Genomic DNA, 18,851 nt, shown 5'->3' with positions numbered 1-18,851 from the left:
CTTATACAAGCTGGACAGTGCATTTTCAAAAATATACTATCGAAAGTCAAACGCTTTTCGTACTATTGAGCGACAACTTTAGCGTATTTTATAAAAACAAGCCTCTTTCAGCGCTCAGAACTCTGGAACCATTTACTGCAGAACATTGAACGAGAGCTCATTTTGAAGCTGACATTTGGTAGGTTATGTTAAGAAGTAATCCTTATTTTTATTGTACACAGAGAGACAGATAATCTGATTTTACTTGTTTTCAGGCTTTTTTATCATTTGTAAAAATGTAAAAAAAAAATATTGAGAAAAATCCCTTGCATTATTAAGAGGATTCGGCATTGTTTGCTTAGTGGCTCGGCAATAAGTTTCGAGGGTATTAAATAGATTATTTTCACACGCCTAGACTTGAACGGCGCAGTACCGCTCGCACTGGCCGAGAGCTGAAGATAAGCGAGCCTTGGGCGTCATTTTACTCCTGTGCTTATGAAAACCTGTGATAAAGCTAGCACAGCCATGACTGCTAGACGACACATCACGTGTTTGTCTCCTGGCCTTGCTTGTCTCGGCTAAGCCCCCGTCTCACAGTCAGCTGGTTAGTTCACGCGCATACTATTTATTTTCTTTATTTGATATTTTCAATACTTTCTTATCAACATACCATCAGTAAAAAATATGTGTTTATTTGTACTTTTAATGCGGAATCTAACCATATATTTTAAAAATATTTTTTCTTGGCCAAAGGCGTCTTAATGAGGAAAAATCTAAATTTCTCCATTTCCATAAAAAGTAAGAAAATCTGTTTATATGTCAATATAAACTTTAATTTCTCAGCATCAAAATAAACCATGATTTTGATCATTGGGTGAAAGGGTTTCGGAGCTACAGAAGTTTAAAGTTGCAAATTTTATGAAAAGACGATATATTTTAATATTTTTAATTTAAACACTATGAAGTTCTGATGCCTCAAACTTTGCACAAAGCATTCTATCACAGTTCTCTACGTACAAAAAAGTTTCATTGTATTTAGAAATTGTAAGATCAATTTTCTCTATATTTCGGTCGATTTGAGATGGAATAGCTCATATGTGTGTGTATATATACATGTATATAAATATAAAACTGAATATAAAAACAGTCAGTTCAATTCTGCTTACAGTAAGGATCTTAGGAAGGAGATTTTTGGCGGACATCATAATATCTAGCGAATGGTGCTCAAAATCTGAGGAAAAACAAGACAAAACACATGAAAGTTAAAGGCGTGAAGTGGAACAAGAGAAGAACAAAACAGATGAGGCGGAGAAGAAAAATGAAGAAGACATTCACCGATAACTCTTAACCCTGAGTTCAAGAAATTTACTATATATTAATTTGTAAGATAAAAATAAAGAGTTCAAAGCAAATGTCATATACTTATTATACTTGTACGCGCCCGCGTCAATAGGAGAGCTGTTACTTCAAGGGTAAATGTAAATCTTGTAGGAAAAACGCGTGACCAACAGATTATCAAGGTAAGTTGCAGCCTAATGAATACAACTGAGGCGGTACCCGGAAAAGGGGCCCATAAGCAAAAGTCATATTTCGAGAAAACAAAGATTGAAAGATTTATTTTTATGTAATTGCGATTTGAATGCACTTTTATCAAAATAACAATTTGCATACTGTTACAATAATATCTGTGTACAAGTTTTTGTTAAATAATGCATTCCGACTTTAATAGTGTTATAAATATATAAGTATTTTATTGGAACACTGTATAGGTCCTTTTTCCAGAGAACAATTTTATTTTGTCAAAATACTTTCATTATGATTATAATTTAGCAGAAATTAAACATCAGCATTGAACAGCGTACATTACAGAGGTTCACAAGTTCGTAATCATTCTATTAAAATTATATTTCTTGCATATATCTCATAGTTACGTCATAAATTGTTCCGAATACGTAAAAATAAAGAATGTCTCTTGGGTACAGAATACAGATTGCAGGTTATTCAGAATTAATCTAGAATAGATTCGCATTCACTTCAAAGTTTATCTTCAGAGTGCAGTTTACACTTTAGTGCACATCCTGGTTGGACTCACACTCACTTTGAGGATCATCTTCAATGATGTTTGCTGAATTCCACAACTACGTAAGGGTGCATGGGTTCATTCAATTAGCTACTCTGCCCTCTGTTTACAAGATATTGAAACGAAACTATGTAAGCAAGTAGATTTTAAAATGGAGAATCGAAATAAACATTCTCCCGAAAAAGGGCCTATAGACCTATGGGCCCATTTTCCGGCTACCGCCTCAATTATTACTCAATGCTTAATATAAATTGTAGTTTTATTTAATAAAATTAATATCGATGGCAACATATCAAAAAGGCGTACTAGCAAGTGCAGTGTTATGGAAATATTTAAATGGAAGCTGTCTATATTTGAAAACAAAAGTTTAGGAATTAAAATGGGCATGAGGAAGGATCGATGAAAGTTACCTCTTATGTAGACAAGGATATGAAAAAATATTCTGTATCTAAATGTCTCTAATGTAAAGTTGCAGTTTTGTTGATACGCCCTTCTAGTATGATACCCTCGATATTACATATAATTAAGCTCCGTATTCCAGCTACCTAAAGACTGAAGGTAAGACACATTGGGCATAGTACGCCAAACACAGATAATGCAACGGATAAGGATATAAACAAACAGGTCGTCGCTGCGTGTTCGTGGAGTACAGTCAACTGCCGACATTCTGAAGCTGTAATTACTAGTAAACACATGCTTGAGCCGTGATGTTCATTTTCGTCGTGATCTTTGCAGTGAATAATAACGTGCATTCGTAAGTTACGGAACTTGAAAATATGCGGATGTCACTTGAAATGATTTTATATTGCAAGAAAATTCTTTCAATAGCACATTTTTTATTATACAAAATTAAACACTAATTAATAGTACATCATGCAACGAGCCTATAATGATAGTAATTAAGACGCAAGTATGTTTATGAAACGAGCGCAAGCATGTTATTCTTATCTGACTGAGGAGCGGAACTGACCTTGTGCAATACCTCGTAAATTGTGAGATGTGCGCAGACGCGAAAGTATTGATTTTTTCCGAGAAACAAATGTCGACATTGATCTTGATATAATCTAGAGAGTAAAATAAACATTAATCTTGATATAACCTTGAAATTTAATTAGACATTGAAAAACGAGATGACAAATTGAATTTATTTGAATATTATTTACAATTAAAGCTAATTATTAATCTAATCTCACGCTAATTCTTAATCTAATCTCGTGCTAGTTGTCTTTCGATTGCATATCCGAGAATAATCGATACTTGCGCTTTCATATTGCTACAATGGTATTTTCTGATTGGTGGAACACCTGAACTTTAATGAATAGGTGTACTTTAATGAGGTCCATTAAAGGGCTGCTACCAGATGTATAATTACTACATTTGGCATGGTCGAGCATAAAATTTGTTAAAAACTGGATGGTTGTGGAAAAATTACTTTTCAAAGATTTTATAAGGATACTCATGAATATATTCTATTAGAACATGGTGTAATATTAATAAATATACCGTAAAATAATAATAATAATAATAATAATAATAATAATAATAATACACAAAATTTCAAATATCGATAATGTGAATTATACAGTTTTAATAATGACCCCTCTTTGACAAAATTCTGCTCGGCGGGAACCGAACTCACGGTCATAGTCTCCATTCAATATAAAACACAGCTCCTTAACGTGGTTATACAACACGGCCAATTGGAAAGCTAACTTAAGTAACAAAAGTTATTTACAGTTCAAACATTTTTCTCTCCAACACAACTGTTATTTGAAAGGAACTTGCGTGACAGTGATGATAATTCCCTGGGCAATTATCCCAGAGCATGATGATGATATGTGTTCTGTATATATTGAGGTCATATCTCGTGGTACATCACAGAAGCGTACTGAAAGCTGTCGTCATGAGAGAACTGCTTTTTTATTTCGTAACATGGTTGTGCCTCACAGAAATGGAAACGGTAAGTTACATTGTTATTATTATTATTATTATTATTATTATTATTATTATTATTATTATTAAGCTTATCACTCAGCGATTATGTAACTGGAAACTAATTCAGTGTACAGAGAATAAATTGGGAATAATATTCTTGTAGCTGGAATTATTGCACCGTGTTTCCTAGATATAGAACTCTAGTGGCTTGTGCACCAAACGCTGCTAAGTTCATTAGACGTTCAAATAAAAATTTTTCAGAATTATTTTCTATGAAAAATACCAGACATTTGGAAAGTTATTTGTTTCCAAAATAATGAAACATACTCCCTCTGAATGTTATTTTTATGCTAAATACTTTTTCTTGAACTTATTCACCTTCAATTTTTTAGTTTCAACGCGAAAAAGCAAGTAACAATGTCAGGATGATCAGGGTTTTTCATGTGGGAGTAAAGCAGTAGCTATTTCAGGTCATTGCGGATTGTAGGTGAAAGTTAAAGAAAGTCAGGTTTGCTATGCTTTCGAAAAATAGACATAGCATCTTGGTATAGCTGCTGCATGTAGAGCTTGAAATGTAGAGGGTAAAATCATTTTATCCTGCTAAGAGATCTTGCTGAAATGATCGGGTTACTACAAAATTTTCTAGGCCTCTTATTTTGTCAGTAAGTAATACCGTCTTTCCTTCGGAACTGTAATTTTTGCGCTCTCTCGAGCCAATACTGAATCTACACCATACCGCCATTAAATATATGAAAAAGACCCAATCAACTTGATTAATAACTATAAAATATTTTATTTTTTATAATAATATTACCTTACGCAAGTTTTGTAGTTTATATATTAACATCATGGCATTAACTGTAATAATAATTAATTTCTAATGGTAATAATGTCAAACCACCTCAAGTTTTGTAGATTTTAATATCCAATACATAACTGTACTCAGAAAATTACACACCGCAGAATCAGCCCTGTAAATTATTTTTAGTAAGTCTTGAGGCATTTAATAACCAATTGAATTTGAACTCTATATATGTCAGCAATCCTGCAAGTCATGGCCTTCGTGTAATAGCCTATTGTTTATTGTAGTGTGTGTTTTGTTTTATTTTGATATGCAATTAGTTCTCAAAACTGACGAAAGATTAATTTTGGAAAATAGGAAAATTATGTAGAAAACTGACATTTCACTGAAAACTATTATTTTTCTGAAAAACTTTGAGTTCCAAGCTTCAAAATGAGGGGTCATTTATTAAAATCCGTTCAGCCGTTGTCCCGTAATTTCCATTACCAGTTCAAATTATATATAGAGATATGGATTTAACACTGACAAAGCCTGATGTCTTGCATCAAGAGTCAAAATAATAATGTTAAAGGCGAAACATGGATTTTTAGGTTATGATTGATTGATATACATATAGGATTTTATGTTTTTCATGTTGGAACTCCTGAATTGCAGGAATTGATAGTTGCATACGTATATTTTTACATTCAAAGCAAGTAAGTGACTGAACTGTCTGAAAATTGATTTGCTGATTGGTGAAAAAATGAAGTAAAGCACATCAATGTCAGTTTCTACCAGTAGGAAGCAATATTCATTTTCAAGGCGATTAGATTAGCTTACATTTGTGGCTATGATGTAACGCACGAAATAACAGTCTTTATGTTCAGTTCAAAATAGTAATTGTAGATAACTGTCTCTCAAGAAATAAGGCTAAACATTTTTAATTCCTGGACATAAATATAACTCGTCAGAAGGGAACCATGGCAACTTGAAGGAGCATAAACAATAAAGATCAATTAGTTCGACATGAGACACATTTTACGTATCTGTCAAATGATTCAAGAAAACCCGAAATATTTGTCATGCATGAAAGAGACACTGAGAAGAATTTCTTGGCCAGATCTTCTAAAAGGAAGATTATTATTATTATTATTATTATTATTATTATTATTATTATTATTATTATTATTATCATCATCATCATGATTATTATTATTATTATTATTATTATTATTATTGCTATTAAGCTTATCACTGGAAACTAATTCAGTGTACTGAGAATAAATTGGGAATAATATTATTGTGGCTGGAATTATCCCACCGTGCTTCCTAGATACAAAGTCCAGAGTATCACAGTGACAGGCCTGCTGTTGGGGTCCCGAGGAACAGTCCCTAAATTTTTTGTAACGTGGAAAGGAGAATATAAATTAGGCAAAGATATTCAAGACGAAATTGTCCAAAACATAATTAAATACTCAGATGCTATCTTAAAAAAATCACCTATATGGTAAACACTCCACATAATTCTTTAATTATATATTTGTGATTGAAAATCTGTATTTTTACTTAAATTTGTATATATATATATATATATATATATATATATATATATATATTTCATGTGCCCATTCATATACAACCATTATTGTAAATTGTGTGTTATTCTGTGTCTATAGGCAAGCCTTGGAAGCTCAGATAGTGAAAATAAAAATAAAATAGACGGTAACATGCCATTCTTTAATGACATTGTCAGTACTAAATTTATTAAAAAAAAGCAGACATTCTTCTTTAAAACTGAATTTGATCGTGAGTGTATAGAGGTCTACTTGAAGCAAGTAAAGAGATAGGGTTGGAAGTAAATCCCGAAAAGACTAAGTATAGATTATGTGTCGTGATCAGAATATTGTACGAAATGGAACTATAAAAGTTGGAGATTTATACTTCGAAGAGGTGGAGAAGTTCAAATATATTGGGGCAACAGTAACAAATATAAATGATACTCGGGAGGAAATTAAACGCAGAATAAATATGGGAAATGCCTGTTATTATTCGGTTGAGAAGCTCTTGTCATCTAGTGTGCTGTCAAAATATCTGAAAGTTAGAATTTATAAAACAGTTATATTACCGGTTGTTCTGTATGGCTGTGAAACTTGGACTGTCACTTTGAGAGAGGAACAGAGATCGAGGGTTTTTGAGAATAAGGTTCTTAGGAAAATATTTGGGGCTAAGAGGGATGAAGTTACAAGAGAATGGAGAAAGTTACACAACACAGAGCTGCACGAATGGTATTCTTCACCTGACATAATTAGGAACATTAAATCCAGACGTTCGAGATGGACAGGGCATGTAGCACGTATGGGCGAATCCAGAAATGCATATAGAGTGTTAGTTGGGTGGCCAGAGGGGAAAAGACGTTTGGGGAGGCCGAGACGTAGATGGGAAGATAATTTTAAAGTGGATTTGAGAGAGGTGGGATATGATGATAGAGACTGGATTAATTTAGCTCAGGATAGGGACCGTTGGTGGGCTTATGTGAGGGCGGCAATGAACCTCCGGGTTCCTTAAAAGCCAGTAAGTAAGTAAGTAAGTAAGTAAATATATAGAGGTACAGTATATAGGTCAGCTTCAGAGATACAAACGTAGATCGTAAGTATGAGGAAAGTATTCTAAGAGAACTTCTGTTAAAAATTACCAAACATAACAGAAAGGAGTTTTGGATTAATCAAACAATTCTTAATTAGATCTTCATTGTTTCATATAAACAATGACTTCAGAGTACATATCTGTGCTCAGGGGGCATTTCACAAAATTTTAAGACAAGATTTTAATTTATTAACTTAATAAAAAAAGTAAAAATAGAAAAAAGCTAAATTAAAATAATTGAAACGTTGCATTTTCTCCCTACGTAATATTTTTTAAATATATATTTTTTTAAATAAGGGGCATTTACATTGTAAAGTCCACACCTGTAGAGTAACGGTCAGCACGTCTGGCCACGAAACCAGGTGGCCTGGGTTCAATTCCCGGTCGGGGCAATTTATCTGGTTGAGATTTTTCCGGGGTTTTCCCTCAACCTACTATGAGCAAATGCTGGGTAACTTTCGGTGCTGGACCCCGGACTCATTTCACCGGCATTATCACCTTCATATCATTCAGACGCTAAATAACCTGAAATGTCGATAAAGCGTCGTAAAATAACCTACAAAAAATTACATAGTAAATCCTTGTTTGTCCAAAATCATATCATGACTGTAGCATCATCATTATCACGGCCCTGATCGAGCCTCGGCGTCCTTCAAGATCTTCTTCCAGGACTCCCTATCACTGGAACCATACACCACCTTTCAACTCAGATCTTAAGCCACTCCATCCAACCATCCTAGCCTTCGTCGTCCTACACTTTTCTTCCCTCTGGCTTGTATTCCAATATCCTTCTTGGTAGTTCAGTTTGTTCCTTTCTTTCCACATGTCCAGCCCACCTCAATATTGACACTTTAGCAGCTCTTACAATAGCAAGTGATTTGTAAAGTTCGTAAAACTCGTAATTATATCTTATTCGCCTCTCTCCATGTTCTTGTACTGGGACAAGAATTTTCCTAAAGATCTTCCTTTCAAATGTAATTGAGGCGTTAGCCGGAAAAAGGGCCCATAAGCAAAAGTCATGTTTCGAGAAAACAAAGATTGGAAGATTAATTATTATGTAATTGCGATTTGAATGCACTTTTATCAAGAAAACAATTTGCATACTGCTACAATAATATTTGTCTACAAGTTTTTGTTAAATAACGCATCCCGACTTTAATAGTGTTATAAATATATATTTTTATTGGAGCATTTTATAGGCCCTTATTCCAGAGAACAGTTTATTTTATCGAAATACTTTCAATATGATTATATTTTAGCAGACATTAAACATCACCATTGAACTGCGCACAGGTTTACAAGTTCAAAATCGTTTTAGTATATATATATATATATATATATCATAGTTACGTCATAAATTCTACCGAATACGTGAAAATGAATATCTGTTGGGTACAGATTTACAGGTTATTTACCATTAATCTAGAATGGATTCACACTCATTTCAAAGTATATCTTCAGAGTGCAGTTTATACTTTAGTGCACATCCTGGATGGACTCGCACTCACTTTGAGGATCATCTTCACTGATGTTTGCTGAATTCCTCAACTAAGCAAGGGTGCATGGGTTCATTCAATTAGCTACCCTGTCCTCTGTTTACAAGATAATGAAATGAAACTAAGTAAGCAAGTAGATTTTAAAACGGAGAATCGAATTAAACATTCTCTCGAAAAAGGGCCTATAGACCTATGGGCCCATTTTCCGGCTACTGCCTCAATTATACGTGAAATGTTAACCTGCGATAAAGTCCATGTTTCAGAGCTGTAGATCACATCTTATTTTTCCTTCATTTCGCTCTAAGAACGTACTGTAATCTCTTTCAAAATCTGTATTTTCTCTCAGAGCATTATAAATGCCGCTATACTCGCTAAACCTTGCACTTGACCACTACAGTCATCATTCACGAACTTTACTAGCAACATATCGCTTCTCTTCTGTTTCACACGGCTCGGTACGGCCTGGTCACTAGCAGCACGCACAGTCAGCCCAATATATCGCATGCATTTTCCAGTTGTTCCAATTTCCATTTTCAATTCGAAGACTTTAAATCGAATTATTTTAACTTGTATCTATTTTTGTCATTCATTTTTCGTTCTTTTCTTTTTCTCTTTTGTTTTTTATCCATAATTTTTATTCAAAAAAAATCTTCTATAATTATTTAAATTAGGATACGTACTGACACCTTACAATAATTTGGAAACTAAAATACCCACTACAGAATAAAGGGATACGAGTATGTTTTGAAGTAATAATTAAACTTGTGTAGTAGAAAATTACAGAAACAATTTACAAGCTTTAAGTCTTTTGTAATAGCCGACAATGTTAATATATGCAACGTCTGTTACAGATGGCAACAGGAAAGGAGTATACTGAACTTTTTAACAAGTGCAAGGAAAAATATGGACTGAGTAAAGGTAGTAGAACTGTGTATTTACAAGTAATATTATTTTAAATGATGATTATACCCTGGATCTTTGGGGGGGGGGGACTATTTTTGTATTGATAACATATAGCTTTAGGACTTCGTCTTTACAAATTTCATGAACATTTATGCTTAAAAAATGCTATTTGGGACTGCCTAAAACAGATTATTTTGACGATTTTACCTATTTTTACCTTTTTAAAATTAGACAGAATTTTTTTTCTCCTGTCTGTGAAGCCCTATTTAAAAAATTCAACAATGACTTTTCCCTCTCCCTCTCCACTCCCCCTTCTCAGTTTTGCAGATAGGCGTACAACTAAATGTAAATATCTCACTGTTATCCTTTTTTCTTCCTTTTCATGTAGAAGAAGCCGTAAAATCGCTGATCGCTGTAATAAAGGAAAAGTATTTAGAAGACGAACGGAAAAGGGTAATATACATTCTTAATTCGGATATTAATTTAATTAAAGCAGTAGCTCTATACTACATTATAAGTAAAATGTTAAAATGTATAAACAAAAATAAGTTAATATAGCCTATAGAAAACTGTATACCCTGTTCGTGATAATCATCTTCATTTTGTGGAGGCATGTCCATAATAGACTGAGCAGTTAGACATCAGTTTCTCACTGCCATGAATTACCGACATACACTAGAACAGAAGAGATGTATTAAGGTAAAATAATACATGTAATATAGTGACTTTTAAAGGAATCCAAAGAAGTAATGGCAGCTGTCATAAAGTTTTAAGGCGCTAGTGTAAATTCTTTCCGTTGAAATATGTACACATCTTTAATGTTAAAATATTCCTTCTTGCTGTTTCAGTGTTTCATCGTCTGCACGGAAGAAGGCGAAGGATATGTGAGTATGAATTACAAATATGACGTTATTAACACTTTTCTATACATTTCTAGAAGTTCGATTCGTCTCTACTTCTTCCTAATTGTTATGATACAAATTTAAAAATAAATTATTTTGGTAATGTAAAAAAACTATTTCGGAATTTTAGCGAATATATATTTAAAAAGAAAACCTGTGATATAGAAGAGTGATGTAGAGTTTTCCTTTTGAATGTGTGTCTGTACAAAGATTTGCCTGAAATATTGCACGAAGTTATTTTATTTTAATATCTAGGAATCAATTTCTCCAGTACTTATATGCTACAAATCAGAACAAAAAATTATGGGATCATCTTCACGACTTTTTATATTAAATAGAATAAAATAAGAAGTGAGGTCGCTAAGTATCGACCAGAAGTCTTTCGTAAAAGACATTTATTAGTTATTATTAAACGTAACATTATTTACATTTACAGCTCCAAATTTTCTAAGCATGAAAACCGTTCAAGCCAGGAAAAGCCGGATACAGAGGACCAGCAAAGTGCAGCTTATTCTTTAAGTGATAACATCCCTTGTCTTAAATATCTTCTGGTGGGGAAATTAGAATGTAGCATGCTTTAGTATTCATATCAAATTCAATTGCATATTTCCGTCAACAGAAAATCTCTTTAAAAGTATTAAAATATAATATAGAGATACTTCAGAGATATTTTATGGATAATTTCGAAAAAGTATTCACAAACGTCTCTAGAAACCCTATAAATGAATTCAAATGTGTTTTAGGAATTTATATAAACATCGCCTTTTGTGTTCAGTATTTACAAACGTCTCTAGAAACCCTATAAATGAATTCAAATGTGTTTTATGAATTTATATAAACATCGCCTTTTGTGTTCAGTATTTACAAACGTCTCTAGAAAACCTATAAATGAATTCAAATGTGTTTTATGAATTTATATAAATATCGCCTTTTGTGTTCAGTATTTACAAACGTCCCTAGAAACCCTATAAACGAATTCAAATGTGTTTTATGAATTTATATAAACATCACCTTTGTGTTCAGTATTTACAAACGTATCTAGAAACCCTATAAACGAATTCAAATGTGTTTTATGAATTTATATAAACATCGGCTTTTGTGTTCAGTATTTACAAACGTCTCTAGAAACCCTATAAACGAATTCAAATGTGTTTTATGAATTTATATAAACATCGCCTTTTGTGTTCAGTATTTACAAACGTCTCTAGAAACCCTATAAATGAATTCAAATGTGTTTTATGAATTTATATAAATATCGCCTTTTGTGTTCAGTATTTACAAACGTCTCTAGAAACCCTATAAATGAATTCAAATGTGTTTTAGGAATTTATATAAACATCGCCATTTGTGTTCAGTATTTACAAACATCTCTAGAAACCCTATAAATGATTTCAAATGTGTTTTTGGAATTTATATAAACATCGCCTTTTGTGTTCAGTATTTACAAACGTCTCTAGAAACCCGATAAATGAATTCAAATGTGTTTTATGAATTTATATAAACATCGGCTTTTGTGTTCAGTATTTACAAACGTCTCTAGAAACCCTATAAACGAATTCAAATGTGTTTTATGAATTTATATAAACATCGCCTTTTGTGTTCAGTATTTGCAAACGTCTCTAGAAACCCTATAAATGAATTCAAATGTGTTTTAGGAATTTATATAAACATCGCCTTTTGTGTTCAGTATTTACAAACGTCTCTAGAAACCCTATAAATGAATTCAAATGTGTTTTATGAATTTATATAAACATCGCCTTTTGTGTTCAGTATTTACAAACGTCTCTAGAAACCCTATAAATGAATTCAAATGTGTTTTATGAATTTATATAAACATCGCCTTTTGTGTTCAGTATTTACAAACGTCTCTAGAAAACCTATAAAGGAATTCAAATGTGTTTTATGAATTTATATAAACATCGCCTTTTGTGTTCAGTATTTACAAACGTCTCTAGAAACCCTACAAACGAATTCAAATGTGTTTTCTGAATTTATATAAACATCGCCTTTTGTGTTCAGTATTTACAGTACAAACATATCTAGAAAACCTATAAATGAAATCAAATGTGTTTTATAAATTTATACAAACATCACCTTTTGTGTGCTGTCCAGAAAGTGAAAGTGAATCATCTTATTTCAGTTCATATGAAATGATTTCATATACGGTTTGATTTACTTCCTCTAACTACTAAGTTTTATAGAATCCTGAATTTTATAGCATGCCCAGGAAATTGCTGTACCTAAGAGATTTCAACGCAAGGGTAGAAGTGGAAGTTCTTTACCTCCGTGGTACGTAATTCCTTAATTCAAAATAAGCAACTGTGCATTTTATTTGGTCACCGAGGAAGTTAGCACCAGTCGATATTAATTCATTTAGATAACTTCTTGGTTTTAAAATGCTAATTACATTCATAACATTCACACCATATCGATGTATTTTATATTTAGATTTTGATCCCTATAGCAAAGTTGCAGTAAACTAATCTTAAATTAATTTACATAATTTAACTAGCTAGCTAACTCAAATTAAGTATAATTCTTTGCCTATTGAATATAGATTTAACTGAATGATATCTCATCAGGTATTACTTTTACTTATAGGCTGAATCTCATAAATAGATCGAATTGAATAAACATATAGCCTACTAATCTTAAAAATTTAACTCTACACTGTACTGTATATATTATTTACTATTCTGCAATGCTTGGGAAAAGTGGCATAAGTCAATGTCCAGAAAAAAAAAATTATAAAATTTTTGACAACTTACGTAACATCTGCTAGCTTGGAAAAAGAGACATAAGTATTTCTCCCATTAGAATATTTCATACAGAAGAAAATAAAATCGACATAAACCAGTGTGAAGACCAATTTTTTCCTTCTCTTTTAAAATTAACATTTTTGACTTGTGCCACTTTTCCGAGCACTACAGAATTTAAATATGAATTATGTCACTAATATGTTGATTAAAATTGGTTGAGCGGTAGAGTAGACCTAGTGGCGTTAACTTGCCAACGAAAGTAAAACATTCTACAATACTTACTACATTGGAGTAAGCAATTATGATAGATTAGCTTGTACTAACAAAGTAATTTTGTTTCGTTTCGTTGTGTTGTGTTTTGTAGCTTTGTGTGTTTTGTGTTATGTTCCCTGTTCTGTTTTGTTTTATTTTGTTGTGTTGTGTTTTGTCTTGTTGTGCTGTGTGGTGCTGCGTTCTGTTGTGTTTTGTGTTATTTTCTGTTCTGTTTTGCTGTGTTGTGATCCGTTGCGTTTGTTGTATTATGTTATGTTTTGCTGTGTTATGTGTTTTGTGTTCTGCTTTATTTCTGTTCTGTTTTGTTGTGTTTCGTTGTGTTATGTTATGTTTTGCTGTGTTATGTGTTTTGTGTTCTGCTTTATTTCTGTTCTGTTTTGTTGTGTTTCGTTGTGTTATGTTATGTTTTGCTGTGTTATGTGTTTTGTGTTCTGCTTTATTTCTGTTCTGTTGTATTGTGTTTCGTTATGTTGTGTTATGTTTTGCTGTGTTATGTGTTTTGTGTTCTGCTTTATTTCTGTTCTGTTTTGTTGTGTTGTGTTTCGTTGTATTATGTTATGTTTTGCTGTGTTATGTGTTTTGTGTTCTGCTTTATTTCTGTTCTGTTGTGTTGTGTTTCGTTGTGTTGTGTTATGTTTTGCTGTGTTATGTGTTTTGTGTTCTGTTTTATTTCTGTTCTGTTTTGTTGTGTTGTGTTGTGTTATGTTTTTGCTGCGTTATGTGTTTTGTGTTCTGTTTTATATCTGTTCTGTTTTGTTGTGTTGTGTTATGTTTTTGCTGTGTTGTATGTTTTGTGTTCTGTTCTGTTTTGTTGTGTTGCGTTTCGTTGTCTTGTGTTATGTTTTGCTGTGTTATGTGTTTTGTGTTCTGTTTTATTTCTGTTCTGTTTTGTTGTGTTGTGTTTCGTTGTGTTGTGTTATGTTTTGCTGTGTTGTTTGTTTTGTGTTCTGTTCTGTTTTGTTGTGTTGCGTTTCGTTGTTTTGTGTTATGTTTTGCTGTGTTATGTGTTTTGTGTTCTGCTTTATTTCTATTCTGTTTTGTTGTGTTGTGTTTCGTTGTGTTGTGTTATGTTTTGCTGTGTTATGTGTTTTGTGTTCTGCTTTATTTCTGTTTTGTTGTGTTGTGTTTCGTTGTGTTGTGTTATGTTTTGCTGTGTTATGTGTTTTGTGTTCTGTTTTATTTCTGTTCTGTTTTGTTGTGTTGTGTTTCGTTGTGTTGTGTTATGTTTTTGCTGCGTTATGTGTTTTGTGTTCTGTTTTATATCTGTTCTGTTTTGTTGTGTTGTGTTATGTTTTTGCTGTGTTGTATGTTTTGTGTTCTGTTCTGTTTTGTTGTGTTGCGTTTCGTTGTCTTGTGTTATGTTTTGCTGTGTTATGTGTTTTGTGTTCTGTTTTATTTCTGTTCTGTTTTGTTGTGTTGTGTTTCGTTGTGTTGTGTTATGTTTTGCTGTGTTGTTTGTTTTGTGTTCTGTTCTGTTTTGTTGTGTTGCGTTTCGTTGTTTTGTGTTATGTTTTGCTGTGTTATGTGTTTTGTGTTCTGCTTTATTTCTATTCTGTTTTGTTGTGTTGTGTTTCGTTGTGTTGTGTTGCGTTTCGTCGTCTTATGTTATGTTTTTCTGTGTTATGTGTTTTGTGTTCTGTTTTATTTCTGTTCTATTTTGTTGTGTTATGTTTCGTTGTGTTGTGTTATGTTTTGCTGTGTTGTGTGTTTTGTGTTGTGTTCTATGTTCTGTTTTGTTTTGTTGTGTTATATTAATCACCCTATCTTGCCATGAAGTGACTAATCTGTACTGATGTTTGAATCTAAATGCGTAGCTCAAAGACGGTAGACTGGATGAAGACCACATTGTTCACGACGTGTCCAATACGTCTGCAGAACATGACTGCAAACTGAATGAAGAAAAGTTCAGGACTGATGTTAAGAAATGTGCAATGAAAGGTAAGTAAACATTGTATACATGTCTATCGTAAATATTGTGGAACAGAACGTATTGTATACTTCTCTAACAACTTTCTAATATCATTCTTTGAAAACTTAAGTCTTTGGGATTCAGTTAGCTCGCCCTCTAAAAATTCCCGTAATAGCGGAGATAATGTGCCATCAAAGATTACTGTACAATATTTTACTTGGAATTGTATTGCTAAAAGTTCACTTTGTTTCTTTCTATGTTCCAGGAGGGGATGGAAAATGCGAAGCGGCATACAATTCCTACACATGTTTAGTTCATTTATTGCTGTAAGTATACTCTCTGACAGTACAGTACAATTTTTCTATACTTTCTGTGAATACCAGATTCAATTTTTATGTCCTTACATTTTAAATGCTGTATCCTCGAAATAAATTGCAGCATTATAGCCCAATAGAACACTCAAAGAGTCCGGTTCGTGAAATTATAGTGAGAAGAAATAAATTGGTGATTCATTAAACTGATATCCTGTAACATTAAATTATGTGTAATAAATGTTAACTTACTAGGGCTGGAAAGTTGATGACCAAAAAACACAGAAGAATACCCCAAAAAAAGATCTTAAATGTTTGAAAACATTATATTAAGATATAAAAAATTGGTCAAGATTTTAATAATAATAATAATAATAATAATAATAATAATAATAATAATAATAATAATAATAATAATAATATTGAATGCCTCCGAAATTGCACATATTTAAATATTAGGAGGAACTGAAATTCTCAGACATGCCTCTTATTCAGCATTGGAATAAAGAGCCATCACCATTCGTAGGGTCTCGGGCTTGAAGGATCGCCCGTTGTCCTGAAGATCATTCTTGTACATTGAAAAACTACTCTACTCTTCAATTGACATCATGGGCGCACACTTGAAATGAATAAGGTTCCCTAGTGAAAATTCTTCATCAATAGCACTTAAGTCACAATTTTAACTTTGCAGAACTTTCTCATTTTACACATTGACTGGTACCAAATACTCTCTAATAATAATAATAATAATAATAATAATAATAATAATAATAATAATAATAATAATAATAGTACTGGAAAGTTAACGGTAGAAGTGGCGAATGACTCGCCAGTGCTATCTAGCGGCAAGGATTGTAGGCTGGGAGGATGACGTGAAGCATTGCGCGATTAATACTGTGACACGAGTTTTATTCAACAAAATATGTGGTGTAAATCGTAAGGATTATTCTCGTTGTTGTTGCGTACAATGTCAGAGAACATGGAATTGTTTGTTTTATGTTCTTTTGTAAAAACTACGCTTGGAAAAAAAAGCTAGATCTTTCTTCAGAGTTATAAAAGTTAGAGATAGGCAAGAGAGTCCTAGTCAAAAAGTTTAAAATATGAAGAACATAGTGTGTATACAAAAATTATAAAATATATTCAAATCACTTTAAACTATCGGATTTCAATAACCATAATAAATTTGAAAAGTCAGGAGTAAGTAAAAAATAAGATGTAATTGGAAAAGTATACCGAAGTTTCAATTCATCCGTTTATGTTTCTGCCAATTCATTTCCATTCTAATAACTTTGTAACTTGTTATTAATTTAAAATGTTTTGAACAAAGTGACTCCAAATTATACTATTGCTTTGCGTTTTATTATTGACATCAAATGCACACCTCTCCACTTTTCCTCATGTAACCCAGCACGCCACAAGGAGCGTATCAACATTCCAAGCAACTAGATGGCAGCACAGACACTTTTTTGCAGCCGCTTGCAATGCTAAGTAGGAAAGTTTTCCAGTATTATTGTTAGAGTATTTGCTGGTACCCAATGTAGCTTTCCAATACTTTTTTCTCTTTTCTCTTTAACTAATTGTTCAATTTTTCCTACACATTGTTGCAAATGTTCTTCGACACCTTTAATCTTTTTGGACAACTGTTCTCGCCATGTTATTGTTGTTGTCCAAATTGAAAAGTTGCCACTTATATAAGCCATACTACCATTAATTTGAGGATCGGCCTGCAAGCCTTGAGAAATTGCCAAAGGAAGCAGTACTTTTTCTGTAAAAACTGTTAACTATTGAGTCCACTACATCGAAATTTTCGCAATAATAAGTACATGCACTGATGAATGTGTCCCAACGTATTACTATTGGTTCTAGAGGCAAAGGGTACGTTAGGTGCACTTTCACGTAAATGTCGCAGACTTGAGGAAGATTTCAGCTACTTGTTTGCCGTCTCTGTTTACAACAAAATAACCCTGGTACAAGTTTCCGTTAGAGGCTGAGAAAAAAGCCAGAGCCAATGTGCGGCAGTAAGGACTAGATTAACAGAGGACTCTCTGTCCTCAAAGGGAGTCGAACTGGCGAACTTTCGGCTTATAGGGCAACGCTTTAACCATGGCTCTTTTGTGCGTCCCGGATATTTTCTAAATACTCGAATTATAACGAGTGGTCTGAATTTGAAGTTTTATTACTGTTATTTCAAAAAATAGTGTATGAAATGTTCAATTTACCGTTTACTAACTTGGTGATCCTATTTTCAGGAATCTAAATGATTACAAAGAAGATGATGTTAAGGAGAACTGAATGCTTGGCCTGCAAGTATAAATAAATCCTTGACGCTATAATATGTGCAATATTTTACTAATTCATAATTTATAATTATAATGTATAATTCCTCATTCATTAAAACTTTCATCAAGAGTTTTGCAGATATATGGACTACATCAAGATGTTTAATATTTTCTTACGTTGTATTTCAGAATGTCTACGATTGCTCGTGTTATTAAAAAAACCTTAATGTGCAGTTTTCATTGCCACAAATAATATGAGTTAAAATTAATATTATTTTAGTACAATACGATTTAAAGACTGCAAATATATTCGCGTTTCGGAAATTTCTGTTCAACTCAAAGAATATTTCATGTAGCTCCATTACCATAGCTCATAACTACATTTTTAATCATTTTTAGTGTTAGCTCATTGGGGCCATAAAAGGAATCTTGTCGAGTCAGGAGACATTGGCTGTCACAAGACGTAAATAATTATTTTTCCAATTATTGTAAGAATATTTCCGTAATGGATGTCAATGAATGTTATTACTGTCGTTAGTACCTATGGATATGGACACATCGTTTACTACATTGTTTGGTACTTAAAGTGTTTAATTTTATT

The 18,851-nt window shown here is 32.6% G+C and overlaps 1 protein-coding gene across 1 annotated transcript; it reads left to right on the top strand.

Moving 5' to 3' along the window:
- The first annotated feature begins 3,942 nt into the window (after nt 1-3,942).
- LOC138709846 (uncharacterized) lies at nt 3,943-18,392 on the top strand. The gene is made up of 7 exons (XM_069840618.1): nt 3,943-4,019; nt 9,766-9,832; nt 10,206-10,270; nt 10,666-10,701; nt 15,566-15,689; nt 15,926-15,986; nt 18,221-18,392. The coding sequence occupies exons 1-7, from the start codon at nt 3,963-3,965 to the stop codon at nt 18,261-18,263; spliced, it is 453 nt and encodes a 150-aa protein (XP_069696719.1). The 5' UTR covers nt 3,943-3,962; the 3' UTR covers nt 18,264-18,392.
- The last annotated feature ends 459 nt before the right edge of the window (nt 18,393-18,851 follow it).

The sequence above is a fragment of the Periplaneta americana genome, chromosome 1 (genome assembly GCF_040183065.1).
Source record: "Periplaneta americana isolate PAMFEO1 chromosome 1, P.americana_PAMFEO1_priV1, whole genome shotgun sequence".
NCBI classification, from domain to species: Eukaryota; Metazoa; Arthropoda; class Insecta; order Blattodea; family Blattidae; genus Periplaneta; species Periplaneta americana.
Note: the sequence above shows the minus strand (reverse complement) of the source record. Positions and strands in the feature narration are given on the sequence as shown.

Coding starts and splice junctions, on each gene's coding strand:
- LOC138709846 (XM_069840618.1), top strand. CDS start 3,963: ATGAGAGAACTGCTTTTTTATTTCGTAACATGGTTGTGCCTCACAGAA. Junction 10,702..15,565: donor CGGAAGAAGGCGAAGGATAT/GTGAGTATGAAT, acceptor CTAAATGCGTAG/CTCAAAGACGGTAGACTGGA. Junction 15,690..15,925: donor TAAGAAATGTGCAATGAAAG/GTAAGTAAACAT, acceptor TCTATGTTCCAG/GAGGGGATGGAAAATGCGAA.